General features: G+C 37.1%; 1 protein-coding gene across 48 annotated transcripts in view; it reads left to right on the top strand.

Annotated features, from left to right (window-relative positions):
- clasp2 (cytoplasmic linker associated protein 2) overlaps positions 1–19786 on the top strand; it is a 328546-nt gene that overhangs the window by 205242 nt on the left and 103518 nt on the right. For 20 of the 48 annotated variants that reach the window (XM_087986123.1, XM_087986122.1, XM_087986097.1 and 17 more), the window contains 4 exons: positions 70–179; positions 6924–6947; positions 14546–14790; positions 14871–14934. In XM_087986123.1, the coding sequence (XP_087842249.1) occupies positions 70–179; positions 6924–6947; positions 14546–14790; positions 14871–14934 (443 nt within the window). Of the gene's footprint in view, positions 1–66; positions 180–6923; positions 6948–14545; positions 14791–14870; positions 14935–19786 lie in introns of all 48 variants that reach the window. The other 28 variants (XM_087986096.1, XM_087986108.1, XM_087986105.1 and 25 more) reach the window with 3 other exon arrangements.

The following is a 19786-nucleotide window of genomic DNA, read 5'->3' as shown; positions in this document are numbered from 1 at the left end:
TTATAAATGTGATTTTTTGTACTGCTAAATGATTAGCCTTATTTTGTTTGTTGCTGATTAAAATAGCAGGGTCTGATCGCTATGGGTTTAATCAGTCCAGCAGACTGTCTGCATCAGTGAGTGCCATGCGAGTCCTCAACACAGGATCTGATGTAGAGGAAGCTGTTGCAGATGCTTTGGTATGTACGGTTAAGTTATTTGATTATTTATTTGCCATTTGTCATCTGAATTCTGCTGCTTTTTATTTTTAAAGATTGTTGTAATGATGCAAAATATTTTGTCATTTGTCAAGGTCCCCCATAGGGGCTAACAAACCAAAAGAGCCAAGTTTACCAAACAACCTCAACAGTAAGACCAATGATCAAGCTTTCACTTTTTTATAAGTTTTACATGAAACTTAAACCAAAGTGAACATAAACATGAATTAACAGGTAAAATGTAATAAACTATAAATTACACCTCAAATTGAGATACAACAAAAATTGATCTCACTGATTTACTGATTTAGCAAATATGGTACTAATTTCAAACACAGTGTTCTTTAAAGCTCTAAACTTCTTCAGGCAGAATTCCAATTGTTTTTTTAAAGATTTAGCAATCAATAGCACTCCCAAACAGCTAGAGTTCCATAAATATGGACTTTACCCAAATGGTGCACTGCAGTCTGCTCATCAAGTCTTGATGGGATGGAGTCACCAGAAGCATATTTTCTCGCAATTCTCGTAACAACTCTGGATTTTGGTGCATCAGTTCCTTTAAACCATATCTGTGCTTATTTTCCATATCTGTGCTATAAGATCCAGTCTTCGCATGCATTGTTTTTTGACAGCACTAAACCTCTTCTCAAGCACACCTGGTCATGTGCACCCAGGGTTCACAGAAATAATATTGAGGTGAGGTTATAGGTTACTCCCACAGTTGACACAGTCACTCACTTCCCAAGACTGGTGCTTCTACTTTGCAAAGTTGCTCATCTTTCCTCAGGGTCACGGATGCACTCTGCCAATTGATGCCAGTCACCAAATCCTACTGGCTTCAGCACACCAGAATCCATCACACCTCGGTTGTCCTCTACTATCACAACAGTTAATTGGGAAAATCATTGAAACACTAACTTTTACTGAAATTCAAGTGCCAGTCACGTGAGTTGTCTAACTCAACTTATGCTGTATCTTAGCATCAATCCAAAACTGCTTCGCTTGGTTTTATATTCTCATCAGCAGAACTTGTTATATTTTAGAATAATTACTCCCTATGCAATCTTTGTTGCTATTGAGCAATGCCAACACCATAGCCAAATAGAATAAAGAGAGATTGAAAAAAAGAGACTTCAGTGTCTTCGTGCTCTTTCCCTCACGTAAGTGCATAATGTAGCTATGGATTCTAAAACCTCACCTATGTCAGGTTATGTATTAAACAGAGTACAGAGTAGGCAAAATGTGAATTCTTGGAAGTTTTTAATCCCAGGTTGACACAGTTTACCATCTTTGTAAATATGCAGTTTATTCTGCTCCCCACAACCTCAGGCCAGGCAGACTGCCTGCCTTCACTGACCCACAATTCCCTGTGGAGAGATATTTTGGTCTAAAATTTGCCTCTGTGTAGCATTGGCTTCAATGCAGTGATTCTCATTTGTGCCACACTGTTGCTGCTCTAGTACTGAATTAAGAATCATTCCATAAATACCAAAAGTGGGAGATGACTGACATGCTCCACATCCTGTGCTCACAGTTGATGTCACCAAGCTGACCAGGCCACTCCAGCACAGTCTGTTGCTGTTCTGGAGACGTAATTTTCCTGTGTGCCTTCTTTCACTTTGCTACCATCTTAAAATGTTGCAGATCAAAAGAAAAGGCATGGATGTACATTTCAGCAGCAGATTAATTGAGGCAAGAGTGGAGTTGAGCAATATTACAGCAATGGAAATGATCATAGTGTGGACATGTGCTCAGAAGCTCAACTTGGGGTCAGGTATGTCTCTGAGATTGTGGCTAGACTGGATCAACAATAGGTAGTTCCTAGGAAATGGAGTTTGTAACAGGAATTGGAGATAATGGTTTCATTTATCCCAAGGTTAAATTGACATAACTTTCTGCTCATCTGATACTGAATGTCAGACTATCAGTCTGATAATTTAGAGACAAGTAGAGGAGTCGGGAGAGGTGGCAACAAGATAAAGCTTGGTGTTCATGTGAAAACAGACATGTTCTCGGGTGACTATGTGCAGGTGCAGAATGTACATGAGGAAAAGAAAGTTATGGAAATTCAATGAAATAAAGGCAGAAAATGTTGCAAATACCCAGAAGATCAAATAAAGCAAACTTTGTTTTATCTGGCACCTTATAATCTGGCACTCTCGATCAACCAGCAAAATTTTTTTTTTAATCTGTTTACCTCACTGTAAATGTATTTGTTATTAAATTAAATGACTACTTGAAATATCAACAGTTGATTCAATTTTCAGTCAATTTCTCCTCAAATACCACAACATCTGACAAGTTAGTTGAGGGTACGAATGAGAAGGCTGTCTTGCTGTTATGTTTTATTTAATGCAAAGTTGCATTATTATTTACATGACTAATGCTGCTAATGAAATATAACAGTGATGTGTTACATTTCTTCTACTTAGCATGTGTTTTTACCTTGATTACGTAGACCTGTTAATTATTCCAGAATATTTAATCAACCAGCACACCCCTGGATCCTTAGATGCCAGTTAATAAAAAGTTTCCTATAAAATCTGTGGAACAAAAAACAAAGTTCAAGTTTCAGGTTGATGACCTTTCATCAGAGCTGTCTTTACATCATTGACCTAAAAATTGAATTCTGTTTCTTTCTCCACAGCTATTGCTTGACAGCTGAGAATTTCCAGACAACAGCTGCAAATCCAAAGCTGCAAATCAGATGTCCCATATTGGAATAAAATTAATGAAGATGTGGTGTTGTTGTTATGGAGCACCAGCAAACAGAAATTTAGCGATAAGTGATCATAGCTGAGCCATGTCCAGAAGCTATATCAAAGTAGGTTATCAGAGGATGTTCTGATGAAGGTATTTCATTTGAAATTAAGATGCAGCTGGACAGAATTGATTGTACTGCAAAAAGAAAGATAATAAAAATTTTTAAGGTTATTGTAAAATCTAAAAGGAGCAAAATCTATTTCAACCCAGGCAAGTAAAGTTCTAATTGCGAAAACTGTATTGAATCTGAAAAGCTGGTAAAATCAGTTTTCCGGGCTCAGGCTCAGCAGGAACTTGAAGTTCTCCAGTTCAAACTGTGGTGGAGAATGGCTGTTAGGTTACTATAAACAGACACAGCAGATCAGAGATTGCAATTGAACTGATAGAATGGATCAGTGCAGAAGTATAGCCATTCCCTAGAGAGGATAGGGATTGGAAATATCAAGCAGAAGCAGTATAAACCAGAAGTTAACTTAATTAACCTGCTGTTACAGTCAGGAGAACAAAACAGTGTGTTACAACCTTGATAGGGAAAGAGTGCTTGTACTCAAGCCCTACTATTCTATTTTTCCTTCAAATGATCAGTTGAATCACTGTGATTGTTGTTGGCCACAGTGGTGTAGAAGATCCTCGGTTCAGGAGTTGGTCACTCTGATCTCGATCATTGCTTAAGCTAGAAATTTTATTTTTCCCAGAATCTTTGTGTTGTTTTTTTCACATACAAATGGTGAGAAAAAGAGAGACGTGTTTGCTTGCAAGATTTCTCAAGGTCTGAGTGCAAATCCCCTTCTCAGGTCTGTGACAACTTACAACTTAAAAATCCAAATGTATCACGAAGCAACTTTTCAACCAACAAGCACTTTATGCCAGCTGTCTCAAAAATATCAAATCCAACTTCTCCAAAAATTATGACTTTATATAATCACACAGTTCCATTTTAAACCTTCAACTTGCCAAAACAAAAACCTTGATATTTTCTCTGCATCAGATCACTCTCAGAATTTCACTTTTTTCCCAGTTTATACTGCTAGAAAAAATGCCTAGTCTTTACAGTTCAAAGGGAGGAGATTTGAGGAGAGAGGACAATGGATGACCAAGTTAGAGGTGCTGAATGTGCAACTCTCTGGAGAGTTGACTACCCATGAACCACCTTAAAAGCCCACTCATGTAATTCCCTTGGCTTTGTCTATGAAGTAATTGAATAATTGGTCATTTGTTCTGTTCCACTTTATGTGATCTTATGTGGTCATTTATTGCACACAGTTTGATTACAAGCCAGCACTTCTTAAAATTCATTCATGGGATGTGGGCTTCGCTGGCCAGGCCCATCAGTGATTGCCCTTCAGAGGTTGGTAATGTGCTGCCTTCTTGAACTGCTGCAGCCCCTTTTGTATATGTAGACCTAGAATGCTGTGAGGGAGGAAATTCCAGGATTTTTTTCCCCCAGTGATTCTGTAGGAATGGCGATATATTTCTCAATCAAGATGGTGACTTTGAAGTAATTAATAGTATCTGAAAGATTAAGATATTGCTGATTTAAATGTTAAGGTGACGTATCAGTACCTTATTTCTTGATCATGACTTATCATGATTTTAAAAATGTTTGTTGCAATTTTCTCTTTTCCCCTGTCTTCACTGAAGAATTGATTTCTTGAAGAGTTATAGATTATTCTGCTGTATTTGAACAATCCATTACTTACTTTGAATCTTGATGAAAAGTTAGGCAAGGCATGAGATGCATCTGCTTTGCACTGATAAAAAGCGAAGTGGAGGTGTGTTCTATAAGGAAAATATAAAGTGCCTTCAGGAGGCAGGCTCAGTGATTGGACAAGAACATGGCTGATGAAATGCAACATCAAAAATGTTGCATTTCATCAACTTTGGTCAGAGAAACAAATGTGCAGACTATTTCTTAAATGGTAAAGGTTATAGGTGTAGATGTACAAGAGGACTGAGATGTCCTTGTTGAGAAATCACTGAAGGACGTGCAGCAAGCTATTTGGTAGATTAAAGAAATGTTAGCTTTTATTGGAAGAGGCTTTGAGTACAGGAGTGGAGAAGTCTTGCTTCTGTTTTATAAATTGGTTAGGCTGTACCTGTAAGAAATTTTGGTCTCGTTGTGTCAAGAAAGATATTGCCATAGAGGGAGTGCAGACCTGTTCCTGGGATGGTGGGACTGTCTTGTGAAGAGCGATTGGGCAAACTGGGCCTATAGAGTTTTGAAGAATGAGGGATGATGTTATTGAACCTTATAAAATTCTTAAAGGGATGGATGGGATAAATGCAGGTGAAATATTTCACTTGGTTAGGAAATCTAAAATCAGGGTCACAATTTTAAAGAAATGATGGATGCCGCATAGGTCCAAGATGAGGAGAAATTATTTCACTGAGAAGTTTGTGAACCTTTAGAATTCTCTGCCTCAATGGCGGTGGAGATTGTGTTTTTGAGTATGTTTAAAATAGAGTTTGGTAGATTTCAAATTACTGGTAATATTCAGGGTTATGGGAACAGGGTGGATAAAAGGCATTGAAGTTTTTGATCACTCCTGATGATATTAAGTGGCAGCCTGGATTGAAAAGCTGAACCACCTGCTCCTATTCCTATGTTTGTAGTGAAGTTTCCCAGGGGTCAGTATGGAACCCTTCTTTATCTGATATACAATCAAGATCTTGGTGTGCAAAGCAAAATTTAAAAGTTTGTGGATAACTCAAAACCCAGTAATATTTTGAATTGAGCGAAGGACAGTGTGGAACTCCAAAAAGATGGTGAAGTGAGTGGGTAGGTGGCAAATGAATTTGAATGCAGAGAAGCAGAAGACAATGTATTTTGTAGGAGAACATTAAAAGACAACATAAAACAAGGGATACAGTTCTAAAGTGGGTGCAGGAGAAGAGGGACCTGAGTGCATGTATGCATAGATCATTGAGAGTGGCCCGACAGATAGAGCAGCAAATAAAGCATTCAGTATCTTCAGCTTTATTGATAGTGGCATCGAGTACAGAAGCTAGGAGGTGATGTTGAACTTGCATAAGACACTTACTAGATCTCAGTTTCATTCTGAGCTCCACATTTTAGGAAGGTTCTGAATGCCTTGGTGGGAAGGCAGAAACAATTGGAAAGAATGCTTCTAGAGACAAGAAACTTAAGTTATGAGAAAAAGTTGGGACTATTCTCCTTGGAGAGAAGAGGGCTAACAGTTGATTAGATAGAGATTTTCATAATCATGAGCGGGCTGGATAGAGTAGATAGGGAGAAACTGATCCTGTTTCTAAAAGGAACAAAAATGAGAGGACATAGATTGAAAGTAATTTGCAAATGAAGCAAGGGTGATATGAGAAAAGATATTTTATCTCAACAAATAGTTAGGGTATAGATTGCACTGCCTGGAATTGTGGTGGATACAGGTTCAGGTAAGGCATTCAAAAAGGCATTGAACCATTATTTAGATAAAAATTCTGGTGTAAGCATGATGGGCCAAATGACCACTACTTGTGCCGTGACTTCAGTGATGTTCCTAAGGTGGAAATATAAATCCATTAGCTATTGTTGGCCCCTGATTATCCAAGTACTTCAGGTACTTTCTTTCGAAGAAAAATTGGAATTGTAGAAGAAGCAACAAGTGCAACAATATGGTAAGCAAGCAATATGGTTCAACACCAAACAACTTCAATCATGAGAAGACTATAAAGCATAAAGATGAACTCAGATTATAATTGTGAGCAACTACATTTCTATGCTTGCTTTACAAATTCAAAATTATGGGTACAAACTCAAATTTCAGATTTGGGGATGTAGAAACTGGATTAATTTTCGTATATCTGTCTAATTGGATTCTTTGAGTCACTAATTTTTATTTTCTGCTTGTGATTTCATTGTCATGCTTCACAATTAACTGAAACAATAAGTACTAACAAAATATAATCTGACTCTTCTCAATTTTTCTTTCCAAAAATTGCTCTCAGCTCCTTGGAGACGTACGGAGTAAGGTAGAGATATTCTTCTTTCCAAGACTGTTTTCCTTGAAGGATTGTATATAGTGCTGTAAGCACCAAGCTGCCTTTTCTGGAATTGAATTCTTAATTAATTTGTAGTATATTTGAGATGGCATAAATTCTCAAAACTTCTTATTTTCCATTCATTCGTGGCATGTGTGTATCGCTGGCCTAAACCATCATTCATTGCTCACCCCTAATTCCCTCGAGGGCAGCTTAGAATCAACCACATAACCTGATCTTAAATGTTAACACAGACTCATATCAAACACAGACTTCATGACAAACTAGTTAAAAAAGTCACAATGATGCACTTCCAAAGTGAGCTGAAGCTGAGCATAAGCCTAGAATTGATTTTCTATATTCTTTGTATTATCCTGCTGATTTTTTTATCTTAGCTGAGCAATTGAATTTTAATCTCTGCCAATGCATTCTGCTGTGTAGTGCATCAGAGAGGCCAGTACTTCCTGGTCTGTCAGGTTCAGTTGCCCAATGCAGCTATTAAACTTTAACCATGCATTACCTTTATTATATGTAATAATGTAATTTAACAGATCTTCTCAAATCATTGCACCTGCTGCCTAGCATTCTGCATAATTATATCGAGGAAGTAACTAAAATTTTTTAACGAATGCATTAGCAAATATTTGGAAATGCTTTCGGTTTGTGTCACTCTTGTTTGGTATTAGGTCTTATTGATGAAACATGTAACAGAAAATTAGAATTTGCCAAATAGGGTATTTAACAGCGAAGTAAGAGTATAGTCTTGATTCTTTTTCTCTGACAGGGAGCCTGATATTATGAGGAGCATTTAATCCATAATGCATTATAAGCAGCATCTATTAGTCTTGAATTAATCTGGGGACATATTTATTTATTTATAACAGACTGTATGACCCAAGTTAAATGTATGTCCAGCTTTATAACAGAATGATACAGGAGTTGTTAAACACTTTTGTGGTGTAGTGATAGTATTCCTATCTCTGAACCAGGATGCCCAGGTTCAAGTCCCACCTGCTTCAGAGGTGTGTAATGATAGCTCTGAGCAAGTTCATTAGTCAATATCTATAAAGGTTGTTATATAGCATAAACACTCCTGTTGTTCTGAAACAGTATCTCATTCAACTTCTGTGAAAATTGTAAATCAAACATAACTGTTGTTGCTGGATTGAATACATTTATGTAACGTAGTGAAACATCATCCTATATAGAGCCATAGTCATAGTATTATACAGCACAGAAACAGATCCTTCGGTCCAACTCGTCCATGCCAATCAAATATCTTAAATTAATGTCGTCCCATTTGCCAGCATTTGGCCCATATTCATCTAAACCTTTCCTATTCATATACCCATTCAGATGCCTTTTAAATGTTGCAATCATACCAGCCTCCACCATTTCCTTTAGCAGCTCATTCCATACACGCATCACCCTCTGCATGAAAAAATTTCCCCTCTTACCTTAAACCTTTGCCCTCTAGTTTTGGACTCCCCATCCCAGGGAAAAGACCGTGCCTATTTACCCTGTGCAAGCCCCTAATGATTTTATAAACCTCTATAAGGTCACCCCTCAGCCTTCGATGCTCCAGGGAATATAACCCCAGCCTACTCAGCCTCTCCCTATAGCTCAAACCCTAATTAAAAATGTGTTTTTTTTTTAAAAAAAAGCTTATTTTTCATTAGTTTCAGTTCTGCAGCTAATTGTCTAATTTCTAAAAGAACAATGATGCCCTGAGTGCTGCTTTCACTGAATTTTAAGCTGAAATCATAGCACTGCAGTTAGTAAGTGTCATGTGAACGTAAGCAAGAGTAGTAATAGACCATATGGCCCCTTCGGCCTGATATATTTAATATGATTACGGCTTATCAATGGTCTTAGCTATACCTCTCACTCACATCATATATCCTTTTAGTGCCTGAAAGGACACAAACTGTGTATCCCAGAGTCAAATGTCTGAGTTAGAGATGTTAGTGAAGAAATTTTCCTCATCTCAGTCCCAAATGTTTGGCCCTTTGTCCTGAGAACCCACCACCCCATCCCAACTCTCTGTTCTTGATTCTGCAGCCAGGAAAAAGAAGCACTCAGCTTCTAACCGTTAGAATCTTTTGTGTTTCCACACAATCTCCTGTTATTCTTCTAAATCCAATTTACTCAGCATCATTGTATAAAATAATACTTTCATACTAGAAACAAATTAGCTGAATTTAGCTTTGTACAAACTCCAGTGCAGACACGTTTTTCCTTAAATATGGAGAACAAAGCTGTATCAAGTATGCCACATTTGTTCTTGCCACATCCTGTACAATTGTAGAAAGATTTCTTTAGACTTGTACTCCAATCCCATTGCAAAGAGTGACAACATAGAATTTGCCTTCCTGATTCTCTGAAGCATGGAACCTCTTTTCACTGTAGCTGCTTCTCTATCCCCGGCAGTTTCTAACCAGCAGCTTTGGACAGATTGCTTGCTAAGACTAAACCAAACTAGAAAAATCCCTGAACTGGGAGAACTTTACACTCCCCTTTTATTGTACAAATTTTATTTTAAATCTGAAAGCCCTTTTCCCTGATTTCCCTGACTGTCCCTTAGGCAGTATCTGTTAGCCATAAGCAAAGTGGCCTTATCCCTGACAAATCGGAACCTTTGCCTTTTATAACCCCTTTTGAAAAAAAAAGAACAACATAACCTTGTTAAAGGAGCAGCATCGTCACACTTTCATTAAACCAAGTTAAGTTTATCTGATCATTGTATGTTTTTCTATGTGAACTATTAACATTTCCTTAAGAAGAGGTCCCAGCATATTCCCAATGACTCTTCGCAAGCTATCTGGCTTGCTGTTCCCTGCTTGATTCAGCATGGTTTTGCAAAACTATGATCCTGTTTAACCAGTTTATTGGAGTTCTTTGAAGGATTATTATATGCTCTGGATAAAAATTAAACTGTAGATGTACTGTCCTTGGTTTTCCAGAAAGCATTTGTGGAAAGTTAAAGCTCTTGATGGAGGGATTATATATATTAGCATGGATAGAGATTAGCTGACTGTCAGAAAACAGAGCATGCATAAATGAATCTTTTCTGATTGGCAAAACGTGATGAGAGGAACCCTGCAGGGTTCTAGGCCTCAACTTGTTATAATTTATATCAGTGACTGGGGTGAGGCGAATGAGGTCATGGTCGCCAAGTTTGGAATGGACACTAAAGATAGGTAGGAAAGTCTATTGAGAGGAAGAATGAGAATAATGCAGGTTGATATTGATTGAGTGAGTGGGCAAAAATGTGGCAGATGGGATGTAGTATGGGCATGTTTAATTTAGCTAGAAGAATAAAGAAAAACAGACAACAACTGCAAAATTCTCAGATGCAGAGGGATCTAGCTATTCTAGTGCATAATTCACCCATACAGATGTAACAAGAGATTCAGAAGGCTGATGAAATGCTATCCTTTATTACAGGACAAATTGGACATAAAAGTAAATGAGGTTTCAGTTGTACAAAGTATTGGTGTTATTACACCTCGAATGCTGCATAACTTTGGTTTCCTTATTTAAGGAATGATGGAAATAAGCTGGAGGCAGTTCAGAGGAGATTCACTAGGTTAATACATGGAATGAGCAAGTTATCTAATGAGGAAAGGTTGGACTGAATGGACTTGTTTTCACTAGAATTTAGAAGAATGAGGGGTAACTAGATTTACATGTACAAGATTCTGAATGGTCTTCACAAATGTCTTTGGACAGTGTACATGGTTGCGTAAATCCGCAACTTAATAAGATATCACAAATGTATAAATGATAAATTACATCACCAAGATGACTAATTTCCCTGATTGGTATCTAAGACAAAAGAAACTCACTCCATATTTTGTCAATAAACAAAAAAAAATCCACTTTGTTAAAACAAACTTATCCTTTAACAAATACCAAAATTCTGTAATAACTACTATGCAAATGTAAAATATTTCCCCTTTAAATCCAAACTCATGCACAATCATTCATGAATAGGACAGAGAAGACAGATAACTGCAGAAATATCATAGTTGGAAAAAAAAAGGCAAAAAGAACAAATTCTATGGTTCAAGAGTCCACACCACAAGGGTGGAATGAGGTTGATTTCTCACAGTTCTGCATTTTGGCAATTATATCTACTTGACAGCAAAGCAATATAAAATCCCTATTTCACTCACCAGTCAGATGGAACTAGGTCTTTGCATGAGTTAATTATTCTTTTTGAACTCTGAGAGCATAAGAAAGAGAGAGAAGGCTCATTTGCTCACAAGTTTGATGGAGGTCTGTGCTCAGTTGCCACTTCCCATTTTGTGAAAATGGGAACTTAAAATCCAAAGACTGCTGCTAGACAGCTTATTAACTCCGAGGTACCTGGTGCCTGCTTTTCTTCCAAAGATATCAAGTTCAGCTGCTCCAAAAGTTACATAATCTTTTGCTACCAGTAAGTGAAAACCACATAGCCCTACCTTTTGACTTTCAAATTAGGTGAAAAAAAACAATAAACACACCTAGAATATATTCTGCAGCACAGCAGTGTCCATACTTTCAATGTTGTATTCCAAAAAGAAAATGTAGTCCTTACTCAAGGTAAACATGAAAAGGATGTTTACTCTTCTGGATGAGCCCTGAAATTAGTGGCTCTTAAAGGTTGCCCTTTTAGGACAGATGAGATTTTTTTTCTTACAGGATTAAGCAACATTGGAATCCTCTGCTCCAGTAAGCAGTAGAGGCAGAGTCAGTGAATATTTTTGGGTAGATGTGAATAGATTCTTGTGAGGTAAGAGAAGGAAATCTACCCTTGTTAGATGTAAATGTGGAATTTAAACAGATCAGGATTGATCATCATGAATGATGAACAGGCTTGAAGGACCCAATGGTCTATATCTGTGCCTATTTTGTTTGTTCCTTGTTTTTCTCTCTCTCTCTCTCTCTCTCTCTTCTCATGAATAGTGCTGATACATTTGGTAATTTCAAAATGATGTGACCATTCTAGAGTCTAAGGAACTTTGGATCATTGTAGCCAGTACATCAACCAGTGTAGTGAGCATAAGAGGTATAGTTAGTAAGTTTGCTGATGACACCAAAATTGGAGATGTAGTGGACAGCGAAGAAGGTTACCTCAGATTACAACAGGATCTTGATCAGATGGGCCAATGAGCTGAGAAGTGGCAGATGGAGTTTAATTCAGATAAATATGAGGTGCTGCGTTTTGGGAAAGCAAATCTTAGCAGGACTTGTACACTTAATGGTAAGGTCCTAGGGAGTGTTGCTGAACAAAGAGACCTTGGAATGCAGGTTCATAGCTCCTTGAAAGTGGAGTCGCAGGTAGATAGGATAGTGCAGAAGATGTTTGGTATGCTTTCCTTTCTTGGTCAGAGTGTTGTGTACAGGAGTTGGGAGGTCATGTTGCGGTTGTACATGACATTGGTTAGGCCACTCTTGGAATATTGCGTGCAATTCTGGTCTCCTTCATATCGGAAAGATGTTGTGAAACTTGAAAGGGTTCAGAAAAGATTTACAAGGATGTTGCCAGGGTTGGAGGATCTAAACTACAGGGAGAGGCTGAACAGGCTGGGGCTGTTTTCCCTGGAGCATCGGAGGCCAAGGGGTGTAGTTAGTAAGTTATAGAAGTTTACAGAATTATGAGAGGCATGGATAGAATAAATAGACAAAGTCTTTTCCCTGGGGTTGGGAGTCCAGAACTAGAGGGCATAGGTTTAATGTGAGAGGGGAAAGATATAAAAGAGACCTAAAGGGCAACTTTTTCACGCAGAGGGTGGTACGTGTATGGAATGAGCTGCCAGAGGATATGGTGGAGGTTGGTACAATTGCAATATTTAAAAGGCATCTGGATGGGTATATGAATAAGAATGGCTTGGAGGGATATGGGCTTGGTGCTGGCAGGTGGGACTGGATTGGGTTGGGATATCTGGTCGGCATGGACAAGTTGGACTGACGGGTCTGTTTCCGTGCTGTACATCTCTATGATTCTATGACTATAACTGCATCCAATCTGTTTTTAAAACCCTCAGATCATGGGTATCATTTGGTTCTGGAGATTGGTAAAGCTTTAGTCCCTAATGTTTCAACAGTATTTTATATCTGCTAATATAAATTACCTTAAGTTTCTTACCCTTTGTAGCCCTGAGACTATCCTGTATTTGTTGTATGTAAAGTGTGTATTCTGCATGAAGACAGGCACAAAATGATTTGTCTACCATTTCCTCATTCCCATGATTATTTATTCTTACCTCTTAAGAGAGCAACATTTATTTTAGTTTATCACCATTTTATATGCTTGTAAAAACTGTTGCAATCTGTTTTTATATTTCTGGTTAAATTAGTCACTTATTTTTCCTCTGCGAGCTATTTTTAGGTGGCTCCTTATTTCTAAAACATTTCAAATCTTCAGGTTTACATAATTCTTTTCCACATTTTAAGCTTTTTAAAAAAGATCAAGGATTCTTGAACTTCCTCAGTCAGCCAGTATGTATTTATTATGCTTATTTTGTGTTTTTTCAGTGGAATGTATTTTTGTTAAACTTCTGAACTGTTTCTTTAAATGTTCCACACAATATACTTATCACTGTACACTTTTGTGTTTAGATTCCCAATGATTTTTAGCCAGCTCTTCCCTTATACTTAAGAATTTGGGTTTAAATTTAAGATTTGTACTTGCACTAAGAGTGTTGATTTCACATTTAATATTGAGTTCACTTGTATTATGATCACTTTATCCTCAAAGAATCTTTCATTGTAAAATTACGAAGAAACTCTGCACAGTTACACAATAGGTTTATTCACAATACACTGCTCTAGAAAGCTATCACATAAACCATTCAATCTATTCATTTTTCATATCATGTTTGTCTATTTGATTCAGACCATATGAAGATTAAAATCTTCAAATTTTTGCATTGCCTTTGTTACATGCTCCAAGTATTTCTTGTGTAATGCTATGTCCAACAGTATAACCACTGCTAGATGACCTACAAATTACGCCTACTAGTGACATTAGCCTTCCTACCCCTAATGTCCACCCATACTGATTCTACTTAGTGATTTCTGAATATGTGATTATTCTGACTTGTGAATATCCTTTTTCACTGCTGACCACTGTCATCCTCAACTGTCATGGTTAATTCTCCTTTTGAAATGTTTTTTCCCCTTGAATATTTATTTTTTACTCTTGGTCCTCTGATAATCATAACTCAATAATTAAACCATTAATCTTGATTTGTGACACGCGTTTGTCTATGTTATTGTAAATGCTTTGCACATTTAGATAAGGAGTTTGAATTTAATTTTTAAACATAAAGATATAGTATAGAAAGCTTATCTGTAATTTCCATCCTATATCTTTTGATAAAGTTACACCAGTTTGCAGACATTTATTTTGCTGAATACTAAAATGAATTAATTGTCACAGAGGACAAAGCAAATGAAAAGAACAAAGATTTAAATAATTATTGCTTTCACATCACCTTTGTAAAATGAAAAAATGAATTAATTCTCAATCATTAATTTATTTTGTTGGAATATTAACATAGAAATAGTGAAGATGCCTAATAAATCCTGTTACATTACAGAAAAAGCCAGCAAGGAGAAGGTATGAATCATATGGAATATATTCTGATGATGATGCCAACAGCGATGCATCCAGTGTCTGCTCTGAGCGTTCCTACAGTTCTCGAAATGGCAGCATCCCTACATATATGCGACAGACTGAAGATGTAGCTGAGGTCCTTAACCGCTGTGCAAGCACCAATTTTTCAGAAAGGAAAGAGGGTCTTCTGGGCTTGCAAAATTTGCTGAAAAACCAACGGACATTGAGGTAAGGAGATTAATAAGTTTACATTATGTTTTTAAGTTGTACAGTATTGTTAGCTAATCAATTATTATTCTCTTCAACAGTCGTGTTGAATTGAAAAGGTTGTGTGAAATTTTCACAAGGATGTTTGCGGATCCTCATAGCAAGGTATGCTAGGGTATTATTGCTTAAAACCTTTTTAAATTAGCTCATCAATGTCAATGGAGTACTTCGAAATTTCAAAATGTTGTAGTTTTTGTTAATTTTAAAATTAATTTTAAGGTAAATTTGCAACTTGTACAAATGTGATTTTGTTTTTAAAAAAATCAACTGATGAACATGATTTAATATGCTTTAAGTGTTCTTATTCATGGCAGTTGTTTACCCTCCATTAATAGCATTATCATCTATCAGCTGCATTGTATGTTTGTGCCATAACTGAGTGCCATGATTCCATGCTCCACTGCACCACAAACTATCATCTCCAGTGAGTGTCTAGCCAATATCCAACAATCTATTAAATAACTATAATTGAGGAGTTTTCTAACACAAACAATTTGCATTAAAATGTAAACACTGTTCTTCACATTTAAATTGATCATACTGTGTAGATACCATTATTCTAAAATAATAAGCTTTAAGAGGGTATAGGTTTAGGCTGAGAGGGGAAAGATATAAAAGAGACCTCGGGGCCATTTTTTCATGCAGATGGTGGTACGTGTATAGAATGAGCTGCCAGAGAACGTGGTGGAGGCTGGTACAATTGCAACATTTAAAAGGCATTTGGATGGGTATATGAATAGGAAGGGTTTGGAGAAATATGGGCCGGGTGCTGGCAGGTGGGACTAGATTGGGTTGGGATATCTGGTCGGCATGGACGAGTTGGACAGGACGGTCTGTTTCCGTGCTGTACATCTCTATGACTCTAAGTATTGAATATTGCAACGTATAACCAATTCTTCAATCTCTCCATGTAAGTTTGAAAAAATAATTTTAAGCGTAATGAGGTCTAAATGTCGATGGAATCCTCAGTTTAATGTTTATCCACATCAAGGCTAAATTATCTGAACGAACCAATATCAGTTTGAAGAACTTTAGATAATTTAACATTTTAAATTACAATTTAAACATCAAACCAGAAACTTTTCTGAAATTATTTTGGATACCTATGTTTATTTCTTTTGTACACATATCCAAATTTAATTGGTTGCCCTATTTTAGTTGGTTTTTCTAGTTTAAGCAACATGAACAAAATAAGTAATATTCTTTGTCTTCCTGTTGCATGATAGTAAGGAAGAGAAATTAATTCAACTTTTAACTCTTATTGACCTCTCAAAACATATTATGTTTGGAACACCAACAAATCCAGCATAACCATAAAAAACAGCAGAAATTTATTTTTTTACCAGAAGCTACTTTACATAGCTTTGGCATCTCAAATGGGCTATTGCAGTATTAAGGGGTTAATTATTATAGTCCTCTGTACAACTGTCATCTCATATCATTGCTGCATTCCAGTACCCTCTAGCTATTGCAGGAACAAACCGAATTGACAAAGAAAATGAGAAAGTGTGTAGTTCATTTAAAAGATTTGAACGTGCTGACATTGGTTATTTGCTTATATTATTTGAGTTGCTGTGTTACTCCCTGGTCGTGAGCCGTGGCTCAGTGGTAATAATCCTACGTCTGAGTCAGAAGATTTTGGTTTCAAATCCCATCCCAGACAATTCGTTTAATTCAGGCTGATACAATGTAATGTTGAGGGAGCACTATACATTTGAATTATGCTGAAACATATGTTATGTTGATATCTCTCCTGTTATGTTGATTTAAAAGATGCATGATTTAGCAAAGGACGGGAAAGCTCTTTCATTCCATCTTTGCAAATATTTATCTCATAGCCTACTTGACTGTAATGGGTTAAACAGGTCATTATCTCATTGCTGTTTCTGGAACATTGCTGTATGGAATTTTTCTGCAATGTATCCTACTTTACAACAGTGACTACATCTCAAAGGACCAAATAGGCTTTAAGTAATCCCAGGGTCATGAAAGACTCAATGCCTTTTCTTTATATCAGTTTTTTTCTTTTGGCAGATGGACATTATCCAGTGTTAACTTCAACTGCAAAAAGTCATTCTTCTTTACTCTATGTGGTCCTTCAGGTGTAACAAGCTGCCCAAGAGATTCACATTTCAACACATAATGAGTGTTTTTCCTGACCTCTACCTTTGTGAAATTCACTTATTGGCTGTCTCTTAGATTATTTTAAATACGATGCGGCAATTTGACAAGTGATCATAAAAGTATATTCGTCCATTGGGATAGAATGGACTCTAGCATTGAGTAGCCATCCTTTACGAGAATATGTTCTGTAAATGTGATTCGAGAGGTAAAGGTTATTGGATGAGGAAACACTGACTTAATGTGGTTTTCATTTGGATATTGTGTTCACATCATTGACTAAAAGTAATATCTGATTAAGCAATTTGTAATCCTATATATGGAATGCCATAGGCTTGTAATGAAGTTTTAACTACACTTTTTGAACACCAACTGTGCCATTCCTCAGAAATTTGTGGCTCAAACCACTAGATGAAAAAAAACAAATGTGCTTGCTGGTGAATTTTAACTCTTTTTGGAAAAGAAATTACAGCTGTTCTAATCTTGCCTTATTGAGCACTTTCATCTTTTGCACCATATTTTTTTTTTAACCTATTCAAAGGAAGAATACTTTCATATCTGAAAGTTAGATTGATTTTGATTTGTTTGGTCACTATCTTAATTCATTCCAAAGCTTACATGGGATGTGAGGCATCTAAATGAGCCTCACATCCTATGTAAGGCTCATTTAGATGCTTATCTATCATTGAATATCAAATCAAAAGAAACCTACTACATCCTTCATGAAGTGGGTTTTACATGCTCTCTGACTCCGAACAGACTAGCTGCCTTCACTGATTTCTTCACTATAAATAATTCATGTCTGAACATTTTACTTGGAATGGGTAATAGTTGTGGCATAGATAGATCTGATGTGGTGTTGGTGAACGGCTGTTTGAAACAGCTATTGAGGACCAGCTTCATGTGGTCCAATTTCCACAAGGACATTTTTTCATGTCTCCAAGAGATATGATTGCAGCTGTTTAGCTGAAACAAATACCGGATGAACCTTGTTCTTGCCTATTTTCCTTGCAAATTCCAAACATTTGACCCCATGAGGAAGATAATTTTTGAAGTGAATGTTTTAAATGTGCCCACTTCTTATTGAACAGAATTCTTAGATTTCAGCAGACTTTCCTATCTGTACTTTTGATAGGTAAACAGGTGATAATTAACTCCTGATTTCTGGTGTGAGATCTTCATTTTGTCTTTTTTCTTGGTGCTATATGGTATTCACAATGTTGTTATTAGCTGGCAAAGGATTAACAGTCCTCATGGTGCCTGAAGGACATCACAAAGATTGGCATTCAAGAATTAACCCAATTTTAGGAAAGGAAGATACCCAGTCTACAAATGTAAGCAGAGAAGGCATCAGCAACACTTCTAAATGTCCTTTTGCAGGCTCTTAAGTTACTCAAACTTAAGATGGTGGAGGAATAGGACCTCTGAGGCTTGTCCACTCCTTCTGCTTTTCTTTTCGCTGCTGTCTTTTTTTCTTTCTCTCTTCCCTCATTTCTTATCTTTTATCTTATTTTACTTACCTCTTGGTGAAGAGCTCGGTCGCAGCAGCAGCAAGTGGGCCCAGCAACACGGACTCGTGGTGGTGTCATTGAAGGTAAGTTTGGTTGCCCGCAGTTTCTGCATTGTTGAGGTGATCCTAAGACTAACTCATGGCTGCTGCTGTGGGGGCAAGTTTGGGTTCCTGGTGGCATCTGCATTCAGCACAGATTCATAAAGGCAGCAGCAGAGTCAGATTTAGGCCACTGTGGTACCTAACAGCATCAGTGGTGTCTGTGTTGGTGAGGTCCAGCAAGAGCGTCGCTGGAGAAAAGATGGCACTAAAGAGTGGCGACTTTGCTTCCAGCAGCAGCGTGGTGAAGTGGACACATGCCTGGTCACTTGGCCCATGGTCCACGATGGAGCACTTAGCAAGAAGGACAGTATAGTTGGACATTTTCTTTATTTCTTCATTTTTCTGCCTTTATACTCTACGTTTTGGTTTGTTTTTCTATGTTTTAAGATGGCGTCGGAGAGTAGCAACACTGCACACTTTTCGTTGTGTTTTGTAACAAGATATGTGACAATAAATAAATCAAACCAAACTAAACTTTTGTTGGATCTGACTGAACTATATACTGATGACACAGCTGAAGATCTATGAAATGCTGAACTTTATAGGCCAGAACGAAAGGGATCAGTGCAGATTCTTTGATTATGAAAGTTTAACTGCTGAACTTTCTCGACAATAATGGAATGGATGAATGCAGATTCTTTGTTTAGGGAAATAGTGAATTCCATTTAACAGCATCCAACTCTTAGATTTTGAATTTCAACTGTATTTGTAATGGATATTTATGAAGACCACTTGGGCTACTGTCCACTTAGAAACTAAAATCAGAAATGTGGTGCATGTGGGTTACAAGATGGGAAGGAAACAATAGTCTGAAAATAATTGATTCTAGCCTCTCCACATGCTATGATTTTAAAATTGCTCAAGCTGACAAAATTCAATATTGTTCTGCTTTTCTTCAAATCAATCAGCCGTCTACTTGAGAAATTGGCTAGATATCACCGTGTCAATTATGTTTATTATCTGGTTCACCTACACTGTCAGAATTGTTGAAGATTCATCAACATGGAAAGAGCTCGCAATGCGGGTTTCTTCTTTTGCGGTTTTATTGTTGTCTCCAGAATGTATTCACAAAATGCCGACCTATTTTTCTGAGTTATCAAAACTTCGAGCATTACTCTGATGCAATTCTACTTTCCTTCAAACTTTTCGGTGTTCACGCAAAGCCACCTTTAACACAAAGCTCCCGCCCTATTGCCATCACCGTGTCTCTGCATTAAACAACTA

The sequence above is a fragment of the Chiloscyllium plagiosum genome, unplaced genomic scaffold (genome assembly GCF_037043375.1).
Source record: "Chiloscyllium plagiosum isolate Xiang-an unplaced genomic scaffold, Cpla_swu_hap1 HiC_scaffold_4, whole genome shotgun sequence".
In the NCBI taxonomy this organism is placed as follows: domain Eukaryota; kingdom Metazoa; phylum Chordata; class Chondrichthyes; order Orectolobiformes; family Hemiscylliidae; genus Chiloscyllium; species Chiloscyllium plagiosum.
Note: the sequence above shows the minus strand (reverse complement) of the source record. Positions and strands in the feature narration are given on the sequence as shown.